A 23,046-nucleotide genomic window follows, 5' to 3' on the forward strand; every position below is an offset into this window, starting at 1 on the left:
TTAGCACAAAATTCTGTTACATTCACTTTGTACAGAAGAAAAATGGATTCAATGGAAACAGGGCTGTTTCTGAGTAATATTTCTAGCTTATGTTCTACTTCTTGATTTGTACAAAGGCCAAGATCTGATCAGTCAATTGAATGTTGTCAAGTTATTACAACATCTCCTTTTCAGATTGAAATAGAGTGTTTTTCCTTCTTAACATGTCTGGATCTTCTTAGTGCCACTTTATGCATTTCTCTATCCCAAATTCATATCAGCCTTTTAAATAAAAGTAATAATGAGTTTCTGTTGTCTTTTCACAAGTTCAATGTTACCTCTCCTGTAAAGTCTTCCCTGACTCCCCTGGGGAAGTTCTCCCTCCTCCTTCCCTCCACAGTGTCACAGATATACATCTATTATAATACAGATCACCTCTAGATTAATCTGTTGACCTGTCTGTCTCTCCATACAGTCAACAGCAGAAATTCAACTTTCGTTATCTTCAAATAGCGTCAAGCAAAAATTCTGGCAAGAAATAAATGCACAATGAGAATTAGCATAAAAGAAAAAGAGAAGTTACTATTTAGGCTTGTTTTACCTTTAGACTGTATCAACCCTCTAGTTATCACCAATTCTTCAGTTAAATGCTGTTATGGGCTGAATTATGTCCCACTGAAATTTATATGCCAAGATCCTAACACCTAGTACTTCTGAATGTGACCTTATATGGAAGGAGGGTCCTTAAAGGGGTAATCCAGCTAAATTGAAGTTATTAGGGTAAACTGCTAATTCAATATGATGGGTGCTTCTATTAAAAGAGGAAATTTGGAGACAGACAAGCATATAAGAAGAATATCATGTAAACATAAAGATGACCACCTACTAAGCAAGCAGAGATGCCTGGATCAACTCCTTCTCTCACAGTCCTAAGAAATAAACAACCTGTCAAATCTTGATTGTGAAATTCTGGCTTCCAGACCTGTAAGATAAAAAGTTCTGTTATTTAAGCCACTCACTCTGTGGTATTTTGTTATGGTAGCACTAGAAAACTAGTTCAAATATTTGACTGTTTGATTTGTTAATGCCAAAAAAAAAAAAAAAAAACTGTACTCAGTATAGAATAATTAAGGTCACTTATGACACTATTTAAAAAATAAAATGAAAGCTCATAGTTCACTGTTAGTTAATTAAGCTTGAAGCACATGGAAACTGCTATCTTCAAACAATAAGTAAATTGTAGTTTTCAATTCTTGAGAGGGAATATGTTGTATTCTGAACTCAATTTTTTTCTGCAGTATATCTAGACTGTGCAAGTAGACTTAGTTTGGAAATCTATATTGAGATTTTAAATAGGATTACGCAAATAGGTACAAAATTCAAAAGCAAATACTTGCTAAGGAAAAGCATCTTAATTCCTTGTTTTGTACAAACATGTCCTTGGTAAAGATGCAAAGACATTTTCAAGACTCCATTCTGTAAGTCACCATTAACTGCAACTAACATTGACCCTTTCACAATTATGCAGTTTCACCCCAGGAAATAACAGATACATTTTTCTATTTAACAAGTTCATCTCATCGTGCTCCAAATGCCCCAATTAAAACAAAGTTTGAAAAACAAACTCAGCTTCCTTATTGGCTTGTGAGTGACAAATATGGCACTTGATAAACTTCACCTTTTATTCTTTAGCAAAGAGAGAGAGTACAAGGAGAGCAATAAAAAGTTCTCAAGGTTACAGAGAGCACATGCAAGTGGGCTGCAGTATTGATTCAGCCATCCAGACCAGGATCAAGATCAAGGACAGACATGGGTACTCAGAACTCACCAACACTCTTCCAATGGCTTTCCTTGTCCTGTGCGTGTTTGGTAAGCCAACTATGGCTTTTATCTTTTCCTTCTAGGGACTGGACAAACTCAGAAAAGATTCCAGATGTAATGATATTGTATTGGAATTAATTGAACTGTATAAATTGTGAAATTAAAATGTAAGTAGACGTATATAGTATTTAGATTGTGGAGTGTCAAATAACTTTCTGTTGAATCAAATGAAAATATCTGTTTAACTTCCTAGAAGTATCTGGCTCTAAGACTCTATGCTTTCCTTATTAGAGGTGATGGAGAGAACATTACTAAAAATAAGTTTCATATAAAATATCAAATCTTAGGAAAAGTAAGAAAAGGAAAGAAAGACTAATCCTATTAGTATGTATATACCTACACTCAAACTGCAGTTGGATTCATTTGTTATGTATGTTTATACTAGCATAGATTTTCATAAGTTAGTATAAGCTGTGAGTCTTTAAAACAAAGCACTGTTAAGTGTATATTCTGTATATGTTTTCTGTCAATTACATAGGTATTACCAAAATGTATGATGTATTTTCCTTCATGTAAACATTCATCAATCAAACATTAATTTATTGGTATTAATTAAAAATCTCGTTACACACCTGACCCTGTGCAGAATCCTTATCATCTAGAAATTGCAAAGGTAAAGAGCTTTAGGTCTAAGTTAAGATCTTTTTGCAGAAAATATACTCCATTTTCCCACAGAAATTAAAGATTTTTCAGTAAGGGAAAGGGATCAAAAATGGGCAGGAGAGGTGAGAAGGGCTAGAAGACAGAAGAGAGGAGAGAAGGAAGAGAGGAGGAGGGAGTTGAAGGGTCTTATGTTGTCTTTTTGTTTTCTTTCTAATTTGTTACTTCTTTCCTTTTCCTTCTTCTTTTCCCTCCCCTTCTATTATCTCTTCTCCTTCCCTCCCACCATGCCTTGTTTCTGTTTATTCATGGAACTAACATAATTATACTTAAAAAAGAGGAGGGGAAGGACCCAACCACCCCAGGAGAAATCAGAGCCAGCAGGCAACACCAACCACCTTCCATGTAAATGAGGCCATTTCTTATTTTTAGCCATTTCAGTGGCTTCTGACTGCACTCACTTAAGTGAACTTAACAGAAGAACCTCACATTAACAGCAGATATATCAGAAATAATAAATGTATTTTAAGCCACTGAAAATAAGGTTGACTTATTACACAACAAAAGAGGTTTAATGGTATTTGGTAACAATTTAATATGTTTGCAGGCTTAGAACAACATTATGCTAGAATTTCCTCAAATGTACGAGTATGTAGAGAAACTGTATAACTTTCATACACTTGAGATTCAACAAATGGCATTTATCAACATAATCTAAAGTATAAATTCTGAGGTCTGCAAAACTTTGAAGTACTGGTGTGTAAGTAATAACACCCAGGGAGATACTTCCCCCTCAACTCCTTCACTCTCCCCACTCTCCTCCCACTTTCAGCCCATGCTTCACCTCTGGGCAGTAGACAGTAAAACCTCAATTAACTTGAGTGCCAGAGTAATTGACATCTGGACAATTCTTATCAACTAACAGTTACACAGAAAGCACATTTGGTTTCAGCACTTATAGATAATCTTTTGCTGTTTAATATTTTAATTTATTGATTAAGATACTTTAACAAACTTATACACAATTGTAGTATCCCTAAGCATTTTCTGAAGCAATTGTTTTTATGATTGATTTGCAGGTGTCAGTCTATTTCCTTCATACTTGAAAGAAGGATTTGGGAAAAGTGTGTTAAGAATGTTCTGTGTGAGGCAGAAAAGAAGTAGTCTGTGTCTTAATTTTATAAATAGTGGTCCTGCAGTGTCTCTAGATAATTTGTTTTAAAATAGCTCACATAAGATGGGCTTTAGGTCTTAGATAACTTGCTTGTTTCCTGAATGATTCTGCATTTATAAGACGACTTAAAGGGAAGAGATAAAATAACTTACTTCTTGCAATACACACACATACACAAAGCCAAAGTGACAATGCAAGATATATAAACAGGTTGTGAAGTTATTTTAAAACCAAAAACGTGACTTTTTTCCACTTCTGGCATTTATTTAAATCATAATTTTGCACAAGCTAATTGCTTTCATCTGAATTACTGACTTAAAAAATATCTTTTAACTATTTTTGTACAGTTTATTACTGTGAGTATAGTGTTTCTCATCTTGGAAATCGAAGGGAACAATGCAAATGACAGTAATAGCAGTTAACAGTAGCAGTCGTCATCACTGTCATAATAGTAGAGTATTACTCATAGCCCATTACTTTGCACAAAGTTTTTAGGCCTCACTTTTTAAAAAGAAATAGTTAGAATGACTAAGTCATGCAAAGAACGAACTTTGTAAAGCCTGGCACATAACTGATGCTTAATCAATATTTTTTGAGTAAATGAAAGTTAGCAAAAAGTTATTTTATATTAAAGGTTGACTAATAGGCTTATACAATTTTGAGGACTCAAGAAATTTGGTACTACTTCCTCATGACACTTGCTGACCATGTGTCTGTTGTGACCAGCCACATTTGCTGATTAAGGCAATGACTCAAATATACTGTGCTCCACGCCTATCTCTTTCCTACTGTCAACTCACCCAAAAACATCATCACTTCAGGAGACTTTTCCTGTAGTTTCCTCAAAAGGATTAGGAACTTCTTGGAAATCCTACTAATGAACGAGGAAAGATATCTGGATAGGGTTAGTATGAAAATAAAAAAAGTGTCCAGTGAAGCCAATAAATATTCTCAGATATGTGTTTAGGGAGTTGAATAGAAAATGAAAGATACTATGTTAAAATGAAACCTAAGTGAAACAGAAAATGAAAGATACTAGTGTTAAAAACCTTTATCTCCGGCTCTGGAAATGGCTTTGATCTTATGATTGAATGAAAATGTATCTGACTTGAGAATTCACAATATCTCAATCTCAATAACAAGAAAAGGTTATAAAGTCATCCTGCAGGAGGAACTAGAAAGAAACCTGCTCTCCTCATTCTGTGTCCTGTTGAGCTTCTCTCTGCAATTGACTCCACATCTCAGCTCTCAGAAGAATCCAAACTCTCAGCTTGTGCCCTTCTTTTAAGCTTGCTTAAGAGTAGACATTTCTGTGTTGAGATGGGAGGACAAATTATTTCAGTTTAATATTTTCTACTGCTGGACTCTAATTTATATGAAAAAATTAAGTAGGGTGGAAAAATATAAGAAATTCTTTTATCTACTGAAATTATTTCTGTTGAGGCATAATTTTAGAAAAGTTTATTGAAAGCCAAATGGGAAGACAGACCTGGAAAGACATATCAACAAAGTTGGGGGTGTTCTAGAGTCTTTCACAAGCTCGAAGGGCTTTATGGGAAAGTTTAGAAGAAGAGAGGAAGACTCCTCATACCAGAGTTGTCCTCTTTTTCACTAGAGGATCAAATAAAGGAGTCACAACCGTTAGATTACTACATACAGGCTAAATGTCTACCTGTAAAACAATCAGTAAAATTTCTTGTTTCAGCGCAACTAAGAAATAAATCATTGTGCTATTCAGTGTCATAAGGTTCTACATAATTCAGTACATCAGCAACTTGAGGAACTCATAATAAAATGCTTTGCTCAGAGATAGAATGTCAACATCAAGTCACCAAACCTTTCCAAGGTGGGTGAATTTGGAAGTCTGCTTACTTCTAATGTAAACTGTAAAATGTGACCTGGAGTTTATCACACTTAATAACACTACCCAAGAACTTCAGTAGACATAGTGAATAATTGTTAAGCAATAGGAAAAATTGGTTTGAAAACTCAAAAAAAAAAATGAGAATTACTTTTGTTTGTAGTTTCTTGATAAAATTATAAAATTTATTTCTAAGGCAGAAAGAATTCAATAAGCTAAAATCCAAAGTAAACCTTTGATGGTAATTGGCTCTTATTTTATCCATATAGTCCCAAAGAACATCTGCTGTCTTTGGCACTAGAAATGAAAGAGAATGATCTCTTTCAAGGGCCATACATGCGTGGTTTCAGGTGCCCCTAAAGTGTGTATAGGAGCCTATAAACAAAGCCTATAAACTGCATTGTAGGACTGGCAGCACATATTGTTCCAGACTCATACAAAGAAAATCCATGTAGTGTTTCAGTTTAGTTCTTACCTTCCTAAGTAGAGTTCTTACACATGTGTAAGGAAGATAGGTATTGAGAGAGAGTGGGAATGTGAAGTGATGCATAACATGCAACTTAGTAGGAATTTTGACCTGTCTGGTTTGGGCACAGCTTGACACGCTTGTGTGTGTGTATCACCACATACCCTCACTTCCCCTTCCCTACCTCTTTCTCCCTACTGACTTCGAGGGAGAGCATATAAATGACATCTACGGGGTATGAAAAGCCACTTAACTGCATGCTCGTATGCAGCTACTCACCCTCAAGTGGAAGTCTTCAGGCTCTAGAAACATCTTTAACTTCGGCTTCTGCACCATAAGCCTCAGACTCAATGCCACCCTGTGGCAGTGCCAGATCATTTCGTGCCTTACAGGTGCTGCTGTTGACTATTCTGGGTTCCTTCACCAATGGACAAACTAAGAGAAACATCGGGAAAGGGAAATGTAGAGACCTGTTCCTTGCACCTGCTGTTGCTTCTGCTATACCTGTATCTGGGAGAAAGACTGGCTCGGTGCTCCTGGAGCTGGAGAGTGCCATTATAACAACAATTCCAAGTGGAGGAGTCACGGAGAGGGGGCACTTTACATATGCTGGGCATTCTGCTGGCACTTTACTGAAACTTTACAGATCATATTCATAATGGCTTTATGAGGCAGGTATAATTACCTTCAATTTACAATTAAGAGAACTGAGAAAAATATTCATGACCACTAATAGATCACATTTTACCCCAGCTGTAAATGTAGACAGTGACTTGCACACTGCACTGCGCTGTGTGTGTGTGAAGTCAACCTTTGCACTTCATCCCAGAAACATCCACAATTTGGAGTTGGTCTCAGCAGGATCCCACTGCAGCAAAGACAAAGTAATGTAAACCATTGCTTCTGTGCTGTTGCCTCATCAGGGAAGCCCTCGACCTCCATCCCCATCTGCATTCATTTCCTCCAGTCTCACAGATCCTTTCTGATATTCAGACCAGGACACCCACAGATAATTCTATTCTGTCTTGCAGAGCCACTCTGAAGGATGGGAGGAAAAATCTGCCTGGACCCAGATGCTCCCAGAATCCATAAAATTGTACAGAAAATGTTGAAAGGTGATGAATTCATCTGGTTTATTTGTTAACTTTCTGCTAAGGCTTTTCACTGGAAGGGGAGAATTTTGAATCCTTGACTTTCTTGAATTCTTATTTATCCAGGATACTTCTTCTTATGGTATTAAAATTTTTATCTAAGTTCTCTTCTGTTTCAAAAATCACATTTTATTCTAAGAATACTGGATAAAAGATAACAGAAAGAAGATGAAAATAAGCAAGCCATGCTTCAACATATAATATACGTTTTACCCTCAATCCTTGGTTAAACATTGTAGTGTACTTTCCTTTTATTTATTTGAAAATTTCTATAGAAACACATCTTTATTGATTTTTTCAACCCAACTCTACTGTTAGACTAGACCTGCTGCTGATAATAAACAGATTTAATAATGATTAATGATATTAGGAATCACACAGAGCCCAGCATAAAATATTTGCTCAATAAAGTTTTGTTAGTATGTTCAGGAAGTTAATAGGGTCTTTTAGTGTCTTAGTGCTAGTATGTCTTGCTTAAAACATCTTCTGAAAGTTTATTCTGATGTTTGCTTTAGCCTTCAAACCCTAAAAATAATAAAGTTGTAGAATGTAAGTCTTGTAAAGTCTGCTTTTTTACTTTGAAGTATATATATTTACCCCTGGTAGAATGAAAAATAGATGATGGAAATGAATTAATGTATCCTATTAAGCAACCTATGATATTTTTTGAAACAAGAATGAAAGGAAAGGAAAAAAATTCTTGAGGTTAAATGTTTTACCCTGACATGTTTGTATATATTAGCATTTAGTTAACATCTACATGGTTACAATTCTAGCATTATATTGACTTTGTATATAAGTACAATGTAGAACTTAACCTTTACTAGACTAGTAATTCTTTTTTTAATCAACAAAATTTCCATTCATTTCTTAAGTCTGGCTAAAAGCACTTCCTCTGGAGTCAGAATAATGGGCTAACCTGGCTCCACCACTTGCAAGTTCCACAACAGTTATTGGGTTGGATGCTGGATGTTCAAAAATGCAGTACTTAATAATAGGAGTACCTTCTGAGGGATGCCTCATTTGGTGATTTTGTCATTGTTTGAACATCATAGTATGTACTCACATAAACCTAAGTGGTATAGCCTATTGTACACCTACTGTAGTGTAGGGGACATCACAGATACAACTAATGATGTTTACAGTCAAAGAAATCACACAGACTGTGGTACTCCATGCACCCAGAATCAAAGCCAAAGTACTTGACTCACCAACCACCATAAATACATCTTCAGAAAAAAGTTCTCCCCTACTAAAGAAAATTCCAAAATAGGTAAAGGTACCTTTTATACCACATACCTAGAAATCAATATAAGGATACAGGAAACATACAAAAGAAGAAAAGGCCGGGCGTGGTGGCTCACCCCTGTAATCCCAGCACTTTGGGAGGCCGAGGTGGGCGTTTCACGAGGTCAGGAGATCGAGACCATCCTGGCTAACATGGTGAAACCCCGTCTCTCCTAAAAATACAAAAAATTAGCCGGGCGTGGTGGCGGACGCCTGTAGTCCCAGTTACTCAGGAGGCTGAGGCAGGAGAATGGCGTGAACCCAAGAGGCAGAGCTTGCAGTGTGCCGAGATCGTGCCACTGCACTCCAGCCTGGGCGACACAGCAAGACTCCGTCTCAAAAAATAAATAAATAAATAAATAAATAAATAAAAATTTAAAAAACAAGAAAATATAACACCTCAAAAGGAAAACATTAATTCTCCAGCATGTATCTTAATCAAAAAGAAATTTTCAAAGTTCCATATAAGAAATTCAAAATATTGATTTTTAAGGATATTTTAGAGAATTCTGAAAGACAATAGAAATAAGTTTTTAAAAATCAGAATATAAACGGTAAGTTTACCAAAAAGATAGATATTTTTAATACTAACCAAATGAAAAGTTTAGAACTTAAGAATTCGTCAAAGGAAATATACAATACATTTAAAACTGTCAAAAATGGACTAGCTCAAGCAAAAGAAAAAATCTTAAAATTTGAAGACACGCATTTTGAAATAATTCAGTTTGATAAAAATATAGAAAACATAATAAAAAAAAGAAAGAGTAAAGGCTTTGTGATATTTGAAACAACATAAAATGAACAAACATACAAATTATCAGTACCCCTGAGGGTGAAGAAACAAAGAAAAGATTAGAAAATCTATTCAATGCAAAAATAGAAGAAAGTTTCCAAATCTAGCAGAAGATTTAGACATTCAGATTCAGGTGGCTCAATGTGCCCAGACAGATACAATGCAAAAAGGTTTTCCCTATGGGTGTCTAAAGTCAAAATTAAAAACAAATTCTAGAAACAGCAAGAGAAAAGTGTTTAGTTACCTACAAAGAAAACCCCATCAGATTAACAGTGGATTTCTCAACATAATACTTCCACATCAGAAGAGAATGGGAAGATATATTCAAAATGTTGAAAGGAAAAATCTTCCATCCAGGAATACTCCATCAAGCAAAATTACAGTTTATAAATGAAGGTGAGATAAAGTCATTCACAGAGAAACAAATGCTGAAGGATTCATTACCACTAGACTAGCTCTGAAAGAAATACTCAAAGGAATTCTAAACCTAGAAGTGAAAGGATGACATTTACCATCATGAAAACACACTAAATTATAAAACTCACTGGTGAAGCAATCATACGCAAGAGGAAGGGAAAGGATGCAAATGACAGTACTACAGAAATCCACCAATCCACAAGAGAAAACGATAAGACAAAAAGAACGGAACAAGGAAGATATAAAACAACCAAAAATAATTAACAATAAATCAGGGACATAGCGTTGTATATCCATAACAACCTTGAACATAAATGGATTAAATTCTGCTCTTAAAATTATAGAATGTCAGAATAAATTTAAAAAACATGATTCAGCTCTATACTGTTTGCAAGAAACTCATCTTGCCAGTAAAGCCACATACAGACTGAAAGTAAAGAGATAGAAAAGCATATTACACGCAAGTGGAAACCAAAATCAAGCAGGAGTAGCTACATTTATATAACAGAGACTTTAAATGAAGAACAGTGAAAAAGGCAAAGAAGATTAGTATTATTATTTAAAAATTCTGTTTATTTGTACAAATGTAATGTAGTATTTATATATATAAAGGTGTTCCTTTTTTATTATAGTCTCTGAGGGTCCTAAAGAACAAACATTTTAAAAATGTTTGCACAGTTTGTTATCTATAGTCATCTCAATTCAAATGTAAATAATTGCCATTTGTTTAGGTGCTTAAATAGCACTTGTTTATGATTAGTAATGAATAAATCAATACTTGCTTAATTGTATATCCACTGGAAATTTGGAACTTTCATTGGTGTGTATTTCTTTTATTATTATTATTATTATTATTATACTCTAAGTTCCAGGGTACATGTGCACAAGGTGCAGGTTTGTTGTATATGTATATATGTGCTGCGTAGGTTTGCTGCACGCATTAACTCATCATTTACATTATGTATTTCTCCTAAAGCTATCATTCCCCGTGCCCTCCACCCCACAACAGGTCTCGGTGTGTGATGTTCCCCACTTTGTGTCCAAGTGTTCCCGCTGTTCAATTCCCACCTATGAGTGAGAACATGTGGTGTTTGATTTTCTGTCCTTGCGATAGTTTACTCAGAATGAGGGTTTCCAGCTTCATCCATGTCACTACAAGGGACATGAACTCACCCTTTTTATGGCTGCATAGTATTCCATGGTGTATATGTGCCACATTTTCTTAATTCAGTCAATCATTCATGGACACTTAGGTTGGTTCCATGTCTGCTATTGTGAATAATGCTGCAATATGCATGTGTCTTATAGTAGCATGATTTATAATCCTTTGAGTATATACCCAGTAATGGGATCTCTGGGTCATATGGTATTTCTAGTTCTAGATCCTTAAGAAATTGCCACACTGTCTTCCACAGTGGTTGAACTAGTTTACACTCCCAGCAACAGTGTAAAAGCATTCCTATTTCTCCACATCCTCTCCAGCATCTGTTGTTTCCTGACTTTTTAATGATCCCCATTCTAACTGGTGTGAGATGGTATCTCATTGTGGTTTTGATTTGCATTTCTCTGATGACCAGTAATGATGAGCATTTTTTCATATGTCTGTCGGCTGCATAAATGTCTTCTTTTGAGAAGTGTCTCTTCATATCATTTGCCCACTTTTTGATGGGGTTGTTTGATTTTTTCTTGTAAATTTGTTTGAGCTCTTTGTAGATTCTGGATATTAGTCCTTTGTCAGATGTGTAGATTGCAAAAATGTTGTCCCATACTGGAGGTTGCTTGTTCACACTGATGGTAGTTTCGACAAAGAATATTATTACACAATGAACAAGGGATCAATCCAGCAAGAGAATGTAATAATTCTTACTATATATTCATCCAGTACTGAAGCACCCAGATATATAAAGCAAATATTACTAGATCAAAACAAAGAAAGACTGCAATACAATAAAGTGGGGGACATCAACACCCTTTCCCAGCATTAAATAGATCACCTTGATGAAAATAAACAAGGAAACATTGGGTTTAAACTGAACTTTAAACCAAATAAACCTAAGAGACATTAATGGAACATTTTATCCAATAACAGCAGAATATACCTTCTTTCTATAAGCACATGGACTACTACCAGAATAGAACATATGTTACTCCACAAAACAAGTCTTAACAAATTTTTAAAAATCAAAATTATATTAAGAATGTTCTCAAATCAAAATGAAATAAAATGAAAAATCAATACCAACAGGAACACTGGAAATAATAGAAAATCATGGAAATTAAAGAACATGCTCTTGAATGATGATTCGGAGAAGAAAGGAATTAAAATGGAAATTTAAAAATTCCTTAAAAAAAAGAAAATGGAAATACAACATACCAAAATGTGTGGGATATAGCAAAAACAGTGCTAAGAGGGAAGATTACAGCAATAAATGCCTACATTAATAGGAGAATAATCACAAACTCACAATCTAGCAATGCACCTGTAGGAACCAGAAAAGCAAGAACAAACCAAAGCCAAATATAATAGAGGAAAACAAATAAAGATCAGAGCAGAACTAAATGTAACAGGGACAAAAAAACACAAAGGATCAACAAAAGAGTTGGTTATTCCAAAAGATAAACAAAATTGAAAACCCCTAACTAGATTAACCAAGAAGAGAGAAGAGAAAATCAGAATAAAGAAAATTAGAAATGAAAAAGGAGATATTACAACTGATACCATAGAAATACAAAAGATAATCACAGAGTATTATAAATAACTATAGACTGACCATCAGGGAAACCTATAGGAAATGAATAAATTCTTGGAAACATACAACCCACCAAGACTGAATCGGGAAGGAATAGAAAATACAAACACACCAAAAATGAGTAGCTAGATTGAATCAGGAATAAAAAGTAGCCCCAAAAAGGAAAACGCAGAACCAGATAGATAAACAGTCAAATTCTACCAAATGTACAAAGGAGAACTAATACCAATCTGCTTGAGACTATTCAAAATACTTGAGGAGGAAATTCTCCCTATTCTATGAAGCCAGCATTACTCTGACAATAAAACCAGACAAGGACAAAACATAAAAAGAAAGATTCAAGCCGATATCCCTGATGAGCAGAGATGTCAAATCCTCAACAAAACACTAGCAAACTGAATAAAACACTACATCAAAAAGATAGTACACTATAATCAGGTGAGATTCATACCAGGGATGCAAAAATGGTTCAATATACACAAATCAATAAATGTGATATATTACTTCAACAGAATGAAGTATAAAAACCATGTGACAATCTCAATGAGTGCAGAAAAATATTTTGATAAAATGCAGTATCTCGACATGATAAAAACTGTTTACAAATGTGCATAGAAGAAACATATCTTACAATCACAAAAGCCATATATGACAAACTGAGAGCCAACATAATGCTGAGTGGAGAAAAGCAGAAAGCCTTTTCTCTAAGTTCTAAAACAAGACAAAGTAAATACATCTTGGATGTCAATGTGCCAAATATTTATTTCTTCACTGAGTCAGACACTACATGGGGATTATATCATTATCCTGCATCCATAATGAGAGGCAATAAAATCTGAAAGCAGAGCAGACAACAAGCAGAGTTGGAAAAAAAATCAGTTTTACTTATCAGCTGTGTTGGAAAATCAGTATTTTTTTCAATCTAGAGATGACTATAGAAACTATTAGGAAACAAGACATAAAGAAATTTGTACTCATATCCATCAGAATACCTATTAAGTTGCACTCTGATTATTCATTTATCTGACTGTTTTTCTACTTTAAAATGGAGAATAAGTGTCAAGACTTTTTCATCTCTTCATTCTAGATCTCAGAAAAATGCCAGGTAGAGTAGGTGCTAAATAAATGTTTGTCGAATATTTATTACATCAGGAGGAATAATACTGCAGTCAGTGCTGCAATGTAACGGTGCAGGTGGGTACTGAGGATAAGGCACCCGGCTAACAGAAAGTTGGTTGAACATTGAAGACAGCATCTTCCCAACTCCTGATCTTGTTAGGCTCACAGGTCTCAACAAGTTAGTCATAGACATTCCAACAGCCTTATGCTCTTTTTCCTGTCAGTGACTTGTGTGATATTTTACTTAGACTCACATTTGAAGCTACTGGGGATTCTGATAAGAGTCTGTCCACCCACAAGCTCGAGTCATACACAGATGCTAATATGCGCACATTAAGCATTATTTGATTGAAGACATTTATTTCTATGTACAACATACAGATAGTAAATGACACACAACCAAGCTCTTGTTTCCCCATTTTCACTATAATTTCCTCCATTTCACTATAATTTTCACTATAATTTCCATCCAATTATAATGTCTAATTGGATCCCATATTTTTTGTGTCTTTAACTACTTCAAAAATGTCAATCAATGAACTAGCTCAGTAAAACACCAGTAGAGCAACTCTTAAATCAGTATTGTATAGAAGTCTCTACTGAATATATGGACAGAACCCAAAAGGAAAAAATCAAAACAAAAATATTTCTGACCAAGAAATTGGACAATAATGAACATTGAAAAATACTATGGATTGGCCAAGCGCAGTGGCTCACTCCTGTAATCCCAGCACTTTGAGAAGCTGAGGCACGTGGATCATGAGGTCAGGAGTTTGAGACCAGCCTGACCAGCATGGTGAAACCCCATTTCTACTAAAAATATAACAATTAGCTGGGCACGGTGGTGCGCACCTGTAATCCCAGCTACTGAGGAGGTTGAGGCAGGAGAATTGCTTGAATCTGGGAGCCGGAGTTTACAGTGAGTCAAGATTGCAGCACTGCACTCCAGCCTGGGCAACAGAGCAGGACTCTGAATCAAATATATATATATACACACACTACAGATAGGAAACTTAAGATCAAGGTTTTACGATGATTCAAACTTTTCTTAGATGAAATCTGTGTTTCTATGCTATGCATGCTATTTTCACTTGTGGTTTCTACATTCATCTCCTAACTTCCTAAATTTTGTTTCCAGAATACCAAAGTCATAGTGATGTTTTAATCTTCAAAATAAATTTCTTAGGTAATAATTTCCAAGGGAAATTTTCTCATTTCCTTATTCTTTTGCAAGTTTGGCCATCCTACGTTTTGGTTTTTTCATAATATATGATCATTATGTTATTTATTTAATGGATGCCACTTCCAGAAAGTTTAGGAACCAATCTTAAGAAAATGAAGAGGCAAAACAATTTATAAAAACACTTTTAAATATAAATAATTGCCCATTCTTCCACCCCCCACCCAAGAAAACAGACCAAAGCTAAAATAGTGAATGATTTTCAGTGTTTCTTGAATGATTTTAAGTACTTGTATACTGATCATATATATCATGAGGTTATTATGCCAGGAATAGAAAAATAAATGATCTATCATTGCAAAAGAAAGTAGACAGACTAAATGAAGAATTTTATGTTAGAAGTTGGATTTGATCCAACTTTATCTCTTCTACTAAACCTATCACTGTGCTTTGTATGCACATATTAATTTTAAATGTATGGGAAGAAAGAGAAGCTGCCAGACAAGCAGTCTCTGGGAGGCTAAATAGAGAGGCTGACCACGAATCCAGCACACACCATGCCCAAGGACTTTGGAGTGGACTGATTGAGGAATTTAATGTCATGTTCACACAACTTCATTCTTCTCCCCTCAGAGCCAGAGTCATTACATTGGAAGAGATGAGTATAGGGAAATAGGGATGGCAGTTATGAGGAAGAAGTTCCTAAGTCAGTTTGGGGCAGAGCAGGGTTGCCCTCCTTATTTGAGCATGGTTATTTCTCATGATGGAGCAGTGCCTCAGTTTAGACTTCTCCAAAATGCAGACTTTGAGTCATGAGCCTGCCATGCAGGTAATTTATTTGGGGACATATTACCAATACAGAGGACTTGAAAGCTGGGAAGAACAAAATAGGAAAAGAGGACGTGGGCAGCTGGAGGTCAATTCTACTGGGGACCCTCTGAAAAATGGTGTAGAGTTTCTGACCAAAACTTGCAAAATGGGGAAACATTTATCCATTGACTCCAGTTCCTCTTGTGAAAGGGATGATTCCTGGCAGCAACAGAGAAACACTGGGCCAGAAAGTGAAAGACACCTGGTTCATTTGAGGCAAGGAGTTTCCAGGTGACATCTGCAGGCAGCTCGTGCTGTAGCAGTGACTGGAGAACAGGTGGCCTAGGAGATGTGAGCATCAAGATTTTACTGTATGCCAGTTTTGTAAGGTTCCATAACGATTACAGGGCAAATGGAATTTAGCCACCAAAGCTTCCATTTTTAAAGATTCTTCCGTTTCTTTAAGAATTGTTGCTTGAATGAGTTTAAAGACTGCATAAAATCCTGGCATTCAACTCTTGAACAGAAATTACGCTTGGAGAAACATTTATTCTAACAAGACAATTTATTTTTGTAGTCAACAGCGTTATAAGCTTTGGCTTATGAAGATCTCATTGATACAAGTTGCATGTAGGGAAAAACACCACCACCACCACCACCAACAAATCCTCTGCTTTATACTTCATTTACAAAAACAAGTGATTTTGATGACATTTTCCTCAGTAGTCAAGTTCTGCATAACCTGCAAACATCCACTGGGTCTTGACATGTTTCATTCACTTTATTCTCTTGGCGCTCTTCTTGTGTTGGGTCTGGAGACCATGATAGCAAACACTTTCTTATTTTCTTCAGTTATTAGAACTAGAGGAGAGATCTGGACAACATAATGCTGAAGGAAAAGTATTTAACTCTATGAATCATGATGAACTGTCCAAAGTGCGGCACCAGATATTTTGAATTTTCATATTTGAGCAAATATATACTAAATAAAAATTCAATTTCCTGTCTAGAAAGTAGCAGGTAAAACTTGCACGTGCCGTAATTTCTTTTTGGTGGTATTCTAAATGGATTTAGAAAAATAAACCTAGAAATAAATGAACTTATTTTGGAACAATTTTCAATTCACAAATATGGCAAAGATCGTACAGTGTCTGTGTGTCCTTCATCCTGCTTCCTCGACAGTGAACCATTTACAACACCACGGAACACCTGTCAAAGCTAAGAAACCAATGACACGTTACTTTTAACTAAACTCCAGACTAAGTTGCGTTTCACCAGTTTTTTCATTAACGTCTTCTTTCTGTCCCAGGATCCTATCCAAACTACCACACAGCAATGAGTTGTCACGTCTCCAGTTTCCTCTGGACTGTGATGCTTTTTCAGTCTTTTATTGTTTCATGACCTTGATAGTTTTGAAGAACGCTGATCAGCTTTAAAACTCTTCAGCATGAGTTTGAAGAAGGTTTTTTATCATGACTAGATTTGGGTGATGAATTTTTGGAAGTCGTACCAAAAAGGCATCCTGCTTATGCATTCTGATGACGTCATATCAAGCCGGTACATGATATCCATATGACATCACACTGAAGATGTTTGCCTTCATCATTTTTTTAAAGAAGTAGTTTGTCAGCTTTCTGCTTGGAAAAGTGATTATTTTATTCTTCAGAATTGGACACCTTAAGGGAAGATAATGAGCTGTATCAATGCCACAGGAGAGAGTTACACAGTTAGTGAAACAAAACTACAAAGATAGATTATCATATTGATTTATTTTCATTTTAAAATATGTAAATTTAAGCCATTCAACTAGGTTAAAAACAAATACATTTTAAAAAATCCTTCCTTTCCTTTAAAGTACTAATTATATACCATAGTGCATTTTTACCATAGTTTAATGGTTAAGAGTCATTTTCTCTGGGTTTGATTTCCAGCCGCAAGGATGTGTGAAGTTAAGCAAGTGACTTAATATCTCTGAACCTCATTTCCTTTGTTTGTAACCGTTAAGTTCCATACCGATAACAATTTATATCTACTTCACAGTATTGTTTGGAAGATTGAATGAGTCAATATTTGCAAAACGCTTAGAAGAGCATAAAATAAATTATTTGCCCCTTGTCTGTGGTGCAGAGGTTTATTAACTTGCCCATAGTATGAAGCTACTAAATAAAAAAGCAGTGTGTTCCATATTTACCCAGAATCTTGTAAGCTCTTATCATTTACCTTATGTTTTCTGAAGAAAAACAAACAAATTTTTAGTGACCTGTTAAAGTTTGTTTCATAGACAAAAGTGAATAGATTTAGAGAAAATGAACTCTTCATGTCTTGCTGATTTTTATAGTTTTTATAAAATGAACATGTATTACAACAATTAGAAAACCAAAGGTTTTTCAAGTTTTAAAGAATCATTTTCATATTTCTGGGGCAGTTTTCCATCAAATCTCCAAAAAAAAAGAGTGATAACAAGAGGAGTAACTACACAAACTTTCAATTATACATGAGCTAGTCACATGTTTTCTACCTTTAGGTTATATGTCATTTCCTGCTTTCAAATACACATTTGAATTTCCTTTTAATTTTCTTGGTTTTTCTCTTAGGCTCATACTCAAGTATTTTTATAGGTCCTTTGTGTTGTACATCTTTTCCGATAAATAAGATAAGTTTTTTATTCAAACTCCTTTTTTATAGATGAAGTGATTGAAAGTCTACAAAATAAATCAACGATCCATCTCAACAATAAAAAATGTCCCCCCATCAAAGTGCATCTCCTAATAAAGTACAGACTTGTCTTCCTTTCTGAAAGCCTTCCTAAATTAAAAACATTTAACTTTTTTATTTTTTATAAATTCCTAACTGAACTTTATTTTTCATTTATAAGTTTGCAGCATTTATTACAGCTTGAAACTGCAGAAGACATTTGGGACACTGTATTTTGGCCTCCACTGGATGAATGTTTTTTTCTGTATCTAACCTTTCTTTCAAGGAATTTAAGTAGTCAGCAAGATGTGAGAGAGGAAATCACTGAAAGAGAATGGAGCATATATATTACCTATAGTGTCTATTTTAAAGTAACAGGATGTTTTAGCACACCTTTCTATCCTTTTTCCAAGATTATTGTAAGGACATCACAGATACCTGTGAGCACCAGTAACTACAAGACCATTTTGGAAACTGGGATTGTGGTGTTTATATGAACATTCTTCTTTGTAGGTTCTGCTTTGATTTCTTAAGGACTCACACTGCTTTATATCAGTTAGGAACAGTTAAGGACAGTTGGGTGGCAGTAAGGGATACAGAAAATTCTAAACATGAAAAACACTGGGGAGTAAAACTTTGCATTAGATTCTTCTTTTTCCTTTGCAGAATTCATAGCAGGTTGAGTTTTAGTTTAGGAAATGTCAGGAAAGAAATAGTGTTTTGAAAATGAAAATAGTCCATTTCATTTATTTGACAACCATTAATAAGGCACTTAATCCATGATGTCCCTTACAAATGTTAACTCGTTTCTCATAACCACCTTGGGCTAGGCACAGAGAGGTTTAACAACTTGCAGGTGATACTCTGCAACTAAATACGGGCAGCAGAGTTGCATGCTCTGTGGTTATGGGCAAGGACTCTTACCCCTGGAGCTGGGCTGTGTAGAGCCCTGTGCTTCAAGCAGCTGCCACTCCTGTCTCTTCTCCTCCATCCTACTCCACGTCTCAGAGACGTCTGAGAGCAACTTGTAGAACCACACTTAAACCCTCTAAAACCTAATGACATTTCAAAATTAATTATCTAAAACTGTTGAAAAAGGGACAAAGGTGTCAGGTTAAAAGACTGAAATTCCAGACCAGAAAAAATGGAGCCCTGTTAATGTTTCCAGAGAACGAGGGCCCATCACTGAAGACCAGAAAGTTGTATAGCAATTGGAATGTGATTTTTTGTGTGATCTGGTGTTTAAATGTCATCAGCAGGCAGCTGTTTGCTTCTCCAGTGGGAATGGTGCTTGCACACCAGATACCAACTCTCCAGTGTCATTTGCAAAGACACAACCAGAAACATTGAACTCATGAGCCTGCTGGACCCTGCCCCTCCACAGCTTCAGAGTGACAGCCAGTGTCATATTTCTAGATCGAATCTGAATCCCTCCCACAGGGAGAAGATCTCCAAGGGATTTAAGAAGTTCCAACATTTCAGAGGGAGAAAGGAAGTTATGCAGGAAACTAAAGAAGAGGTCATGCTATACAGCCCTGGCTTCCACTGACAGTAATACTGGATTCAACTTTTGACACTGATAATCTGTTGCCACCGAATGGAGGACGTAAAGAAGATGTTCTAAGTGTGATTAGAGAATATGCAAAAAAGGAACAAGCAGAACATTCTTCTCTGGAATCTGAGATGATGGCTGTACTTTCACAGAGAGCACTGATGTTAGATGTACATGAAATACGCTAAACCGAAAATGAGAGAGGCAGAGACAGGGAGTTTAACATAGAGGATACACTATACGGAGAGAGGATAGCTGAGGTAAAACTCGCCTATCTCCGGGTCCCCAGCAAATCTGATAACTGAGGAGACAAAGCTCTCTTCCTCTAAAGAAGTCGTGCCTTTCCTGTCCTGGTTCTCTCGGGTCCCCCCAGCTCTTTCCTCCAACCCTACCCCATAAGCGGGGGTCATCAGGGACCTAAGGTCCCCCTCACAGGCTGTGTCTCCAGCGAGGTTTCCTCACTGCCCCTCCAGGAATTTGGGGCAGAAAGTGAATATCACAAAGTCCCAGAGTACATGGGAGTTACTCTGGAGGGAGAGGTTCAGTCGTCACCAGTGGGCTCCCCCATCCGGTACCCCACTCTACCCCGGGGGCGGGGCCGTCGCCTTCCTTCAGGACTCGGGATCGATCTGGAGCTCTGGGAATTTCCCTGACCCGGCCGCTTCGGGCTTTCCAGCCTCAAGCTTGCATAAAAAGGGTTCGCCGATTTGGGGAAGCCACAGAGCCCGGGTCGCAGGCACCTCCCCGCCAGCTCTCCCGCTTCTCGCACAGCCTCCCGATCCGTCTGCTGAGCCCCATGGCCCGCGCCGCGCTCTCCGCAGCCCCCAGCAATCCTCGGCTCCTGCGGGTGGCGCTGCTGCTCCTGCTCCTGGTGGCCACCGGAAGGCGGGCAACAGGTGGGTCCCTTCCCTCTGGGGTCCCCGGGTCGGACGCTGCTGGGGTGGGCGCCCCGCGCCGACAGCCCAGCTCAATCAGCGAGTCTGTTCTTCCCCAGGAGCACCCGTGGCCACTGAACTGCGCTGCCAGTGCTTGCAGACCCTACAGGGAATTCACCCCAAGAACATCCAAAGTGTGATTGTGAAGGCCCCAGGACCCCACTGCGCCGAAACCGAAGTCATGTAAGTTCCTCCCCGCGCTGCCGCTGTCACCGCCGGAGTCCCCGACTCTCCCGCTGCCCCAAACCCTGTGCCCAGCCCGACCTCCTGACTCATGGAATTCCCTTCTCTCTGCAGAGCCACACTCAAGAATGGGCAGAAAGCTTGTCTCAACCCCGCATCCCCCATGGTTCAGAAAATCATCGAAAAGATACTGAACAAGTGAGTTGTAATTTCCATATACACAGGCGACAGGAGCCGTTGGTCAGAAATACTGGCATCTGTCCCCTAAAAATAAAATCGGGGCAACCCAGGAGTTAGCTGAAGGACTAGAAATTGTAATTATTATTTTCACAATTAAAGTTGCCATTAAGGTTACTAGTCTGCTCTGATGCCAGAGGATATTTCCGTGTTTCAGTGCCCTCCATTCGCAGGCCTAACCCCTACTGAAATAAGTGAGGGTAAATGTGCCTTTCTAGAATACCAAATAGATTTGACTGACAATGCTAAAATGCCCCCTGCCTGTTTGGAGAGGATGTTTACCTCAGTCCCTAAGGGGCTTCAGACCTAAAAATGCAATGTCTGGTTTGGCCACTTCTGGCCTCTCAGCCTTCTTGGTGAAGAGCAGAAACTTTGCAGTGACACCCCCAGTGAGTTCAAGGCTAGGAGCCCTGTGAACCTTATTTAATCTCTTTGAGCTTTAGCAAAATAGGGTAGATAATGATAGTTATTTCATAGGGTTGTGTGCAGCTTAAGGGAGATCATGAATAGAAATTTCTAACCCAATGTGACAATCAGTGACCAATATGTTTTGGCTTTTCAAACCAGGAGTCTAGTTGAGTCCACAGCCACCTCTTTCTTGAAAAAAAAAAAAAAAAAAAAAAAAAAAAAGTAGCATTCAGGAGTGCGAGTTTTCTGCTATAGAGGGCAGTGGGTACAGGCAGACCTTCCCTGAGTGGAGGGCTGGGCGAGAGTCTGCATGGGGACATCCCTCCAAGCAACTTCAGCCACCAGAGTGACAGAAGAGCAGCCTTCCTTAGCACCTGCAACAGTAACCCTTTTCTCATCACAGGGGGAGCACCGACTGACAGGAGTGAAGGAAGAAGCTTATCAGCCTGACATTGACACTTCCTGCGGGATGGTCCCTGCCCTTACCAGAGCTGAAAATGAAAAAGAGAACAGCTGCTTTCTAGGGACACCTGGAAAGGACTTAATGTGTTTGACTATTTCTTATGAGGGTTCTACTTATTTATGTACTTATTTATTTATGAAAGCTTGTATTTTAATATTTTACATGTTGTTATTTAAAGATATGAGTGTGTTTCATCAAACACAGCTCAGTCCTGATTATTTAATTGGAATATGATGGGTTTTAAATGTGTCATTAAACTACTATTTAGTGGGAGACCATAATGTGTTAGGCACCTTGATAAATGATAGGTTGGGGAATTGGAGGGTGGGGTTTGGAATGTAAGCAATGAGTGGATCACTGTTAGGGTAAGGGAATGTATGTGCACATCTGTATTTTTATACTTTTTTTAAAGAAGAATGTAAGTTGTTATGTATTGAAATTATCTCACATTATGTGTTCAACATTTTTATGCTGAAGTTTCCCTTGACATTTTATGTCTCGCTTGTAAGGCATAATGCCTTGTTTAATGTCCATTCTGCAGAGTTTCTCTTTGCCTTGGAAAAACGAAGTTACCATTACTGTTACATTTTTACAAATGACATGATAATAAAAGTTTTATGAAAAAAGTGCTTATGTGGTTTTTCCAAAACTTCTTCTTGACCTTTAGTTCTTCCCAGGCGCCCAAGGTGTTACACAGTTAGACTGCAGATTCTATCTAAATCTGTGCCTGCTTCTAGCTGGCATTTCCCTTATATTTCTCATACTCAAAATGGACTATCTCATGCTTTTAGAAAGTACACACTACCCCCCAACTACTTTGATAATTCTAATTTTGTATAACATATAGCTGTTTTTCACACTGACCAATTTGTTATTCAAAATTAGTTCTTTACAAACTTTTGAATGTTATTGATATTTTAACATGGGCCTCTGCTAAATCTGCTAGATGCTTTCAGAAGCGGTTTTTCAAACACGCAATTCTTTTCCGTTTAATGAGGTTGGGAACAAAAGGTAGAAAAGTTGATTCTGCTTAGAACTAAAAAAAATTGTGATATTTAAAGAATAATAAAGACCTATTGAGATACTGTAATGTAAAATATATGACA

At 37.0% G+C, this 23,046-nt stretch overlaps 1 protein-coding gene across 1 annotated transcript; it reads left to right on the forward strand.

The window, feature by feature from the left end:
- Positions 1-20,432: 20,432 nt before the first annotated feature.
- On the forward strand, positions 20,433-22,218 carry LOC102123657 (growth-regulated alpha protein). The gene is made up of 4 exons (XM_015450078.4): positions 20,433-20,610; positions 20,709-20,832; positions 20,947-21,030; positions 21,881-22,218. The coding sequence occupies exons 1-4, from the start codon at positions 20,511-20,513 to the stop codon at positions 21,894-21,896; spliced, it is 324 nt and encodes a 107-aa protein (XP_015305564.1). The 5' UTR covers positions 20,433-20,510; the 3' UTR covers positions 21,897-22,218.
- Positions 22,219-23,046: the final 828 nt, after the last annotated feature.

Source organism: Macaca fascicularis, chromosome 5, assembly GCF_037993035.2.
Source record: "Macaca fascicularis isolate 582-1 chromosome 5, T2T-MFA8v1.1".
NCBI lineage: Eukaryota > Metazoa > Chordata > Mammalia > Primates > Cercopithecidae > Macaca > Macaca fascicularis.

Excerpts from the sequence above, each read along its gene's own strand:
- LOC102123657 (XM_015450078.4), top strand. The coding sequence starts at position 20,511 with ATGGCCCGCGCCGCGCTCTCCGCAGCCCCCAGCAATCCTCGGCTCCTG. Across the intron at positions 20,611-20,708 it reads CACCGGAAGGCGGGCAACAG|GAGCACCCGTGGCCACTGAA; the intron begins GTGGGTCCCTTC and ends GTTCTTCCCCAG. Across the intron at positions 20,833-20,946 it reads TGCGCCGAAACCGAAGTCAT|AGCCACACTCAAGAATGGGC; the intron begins GTAAGTTCCTCC and ends TTCTCTCTGCAG.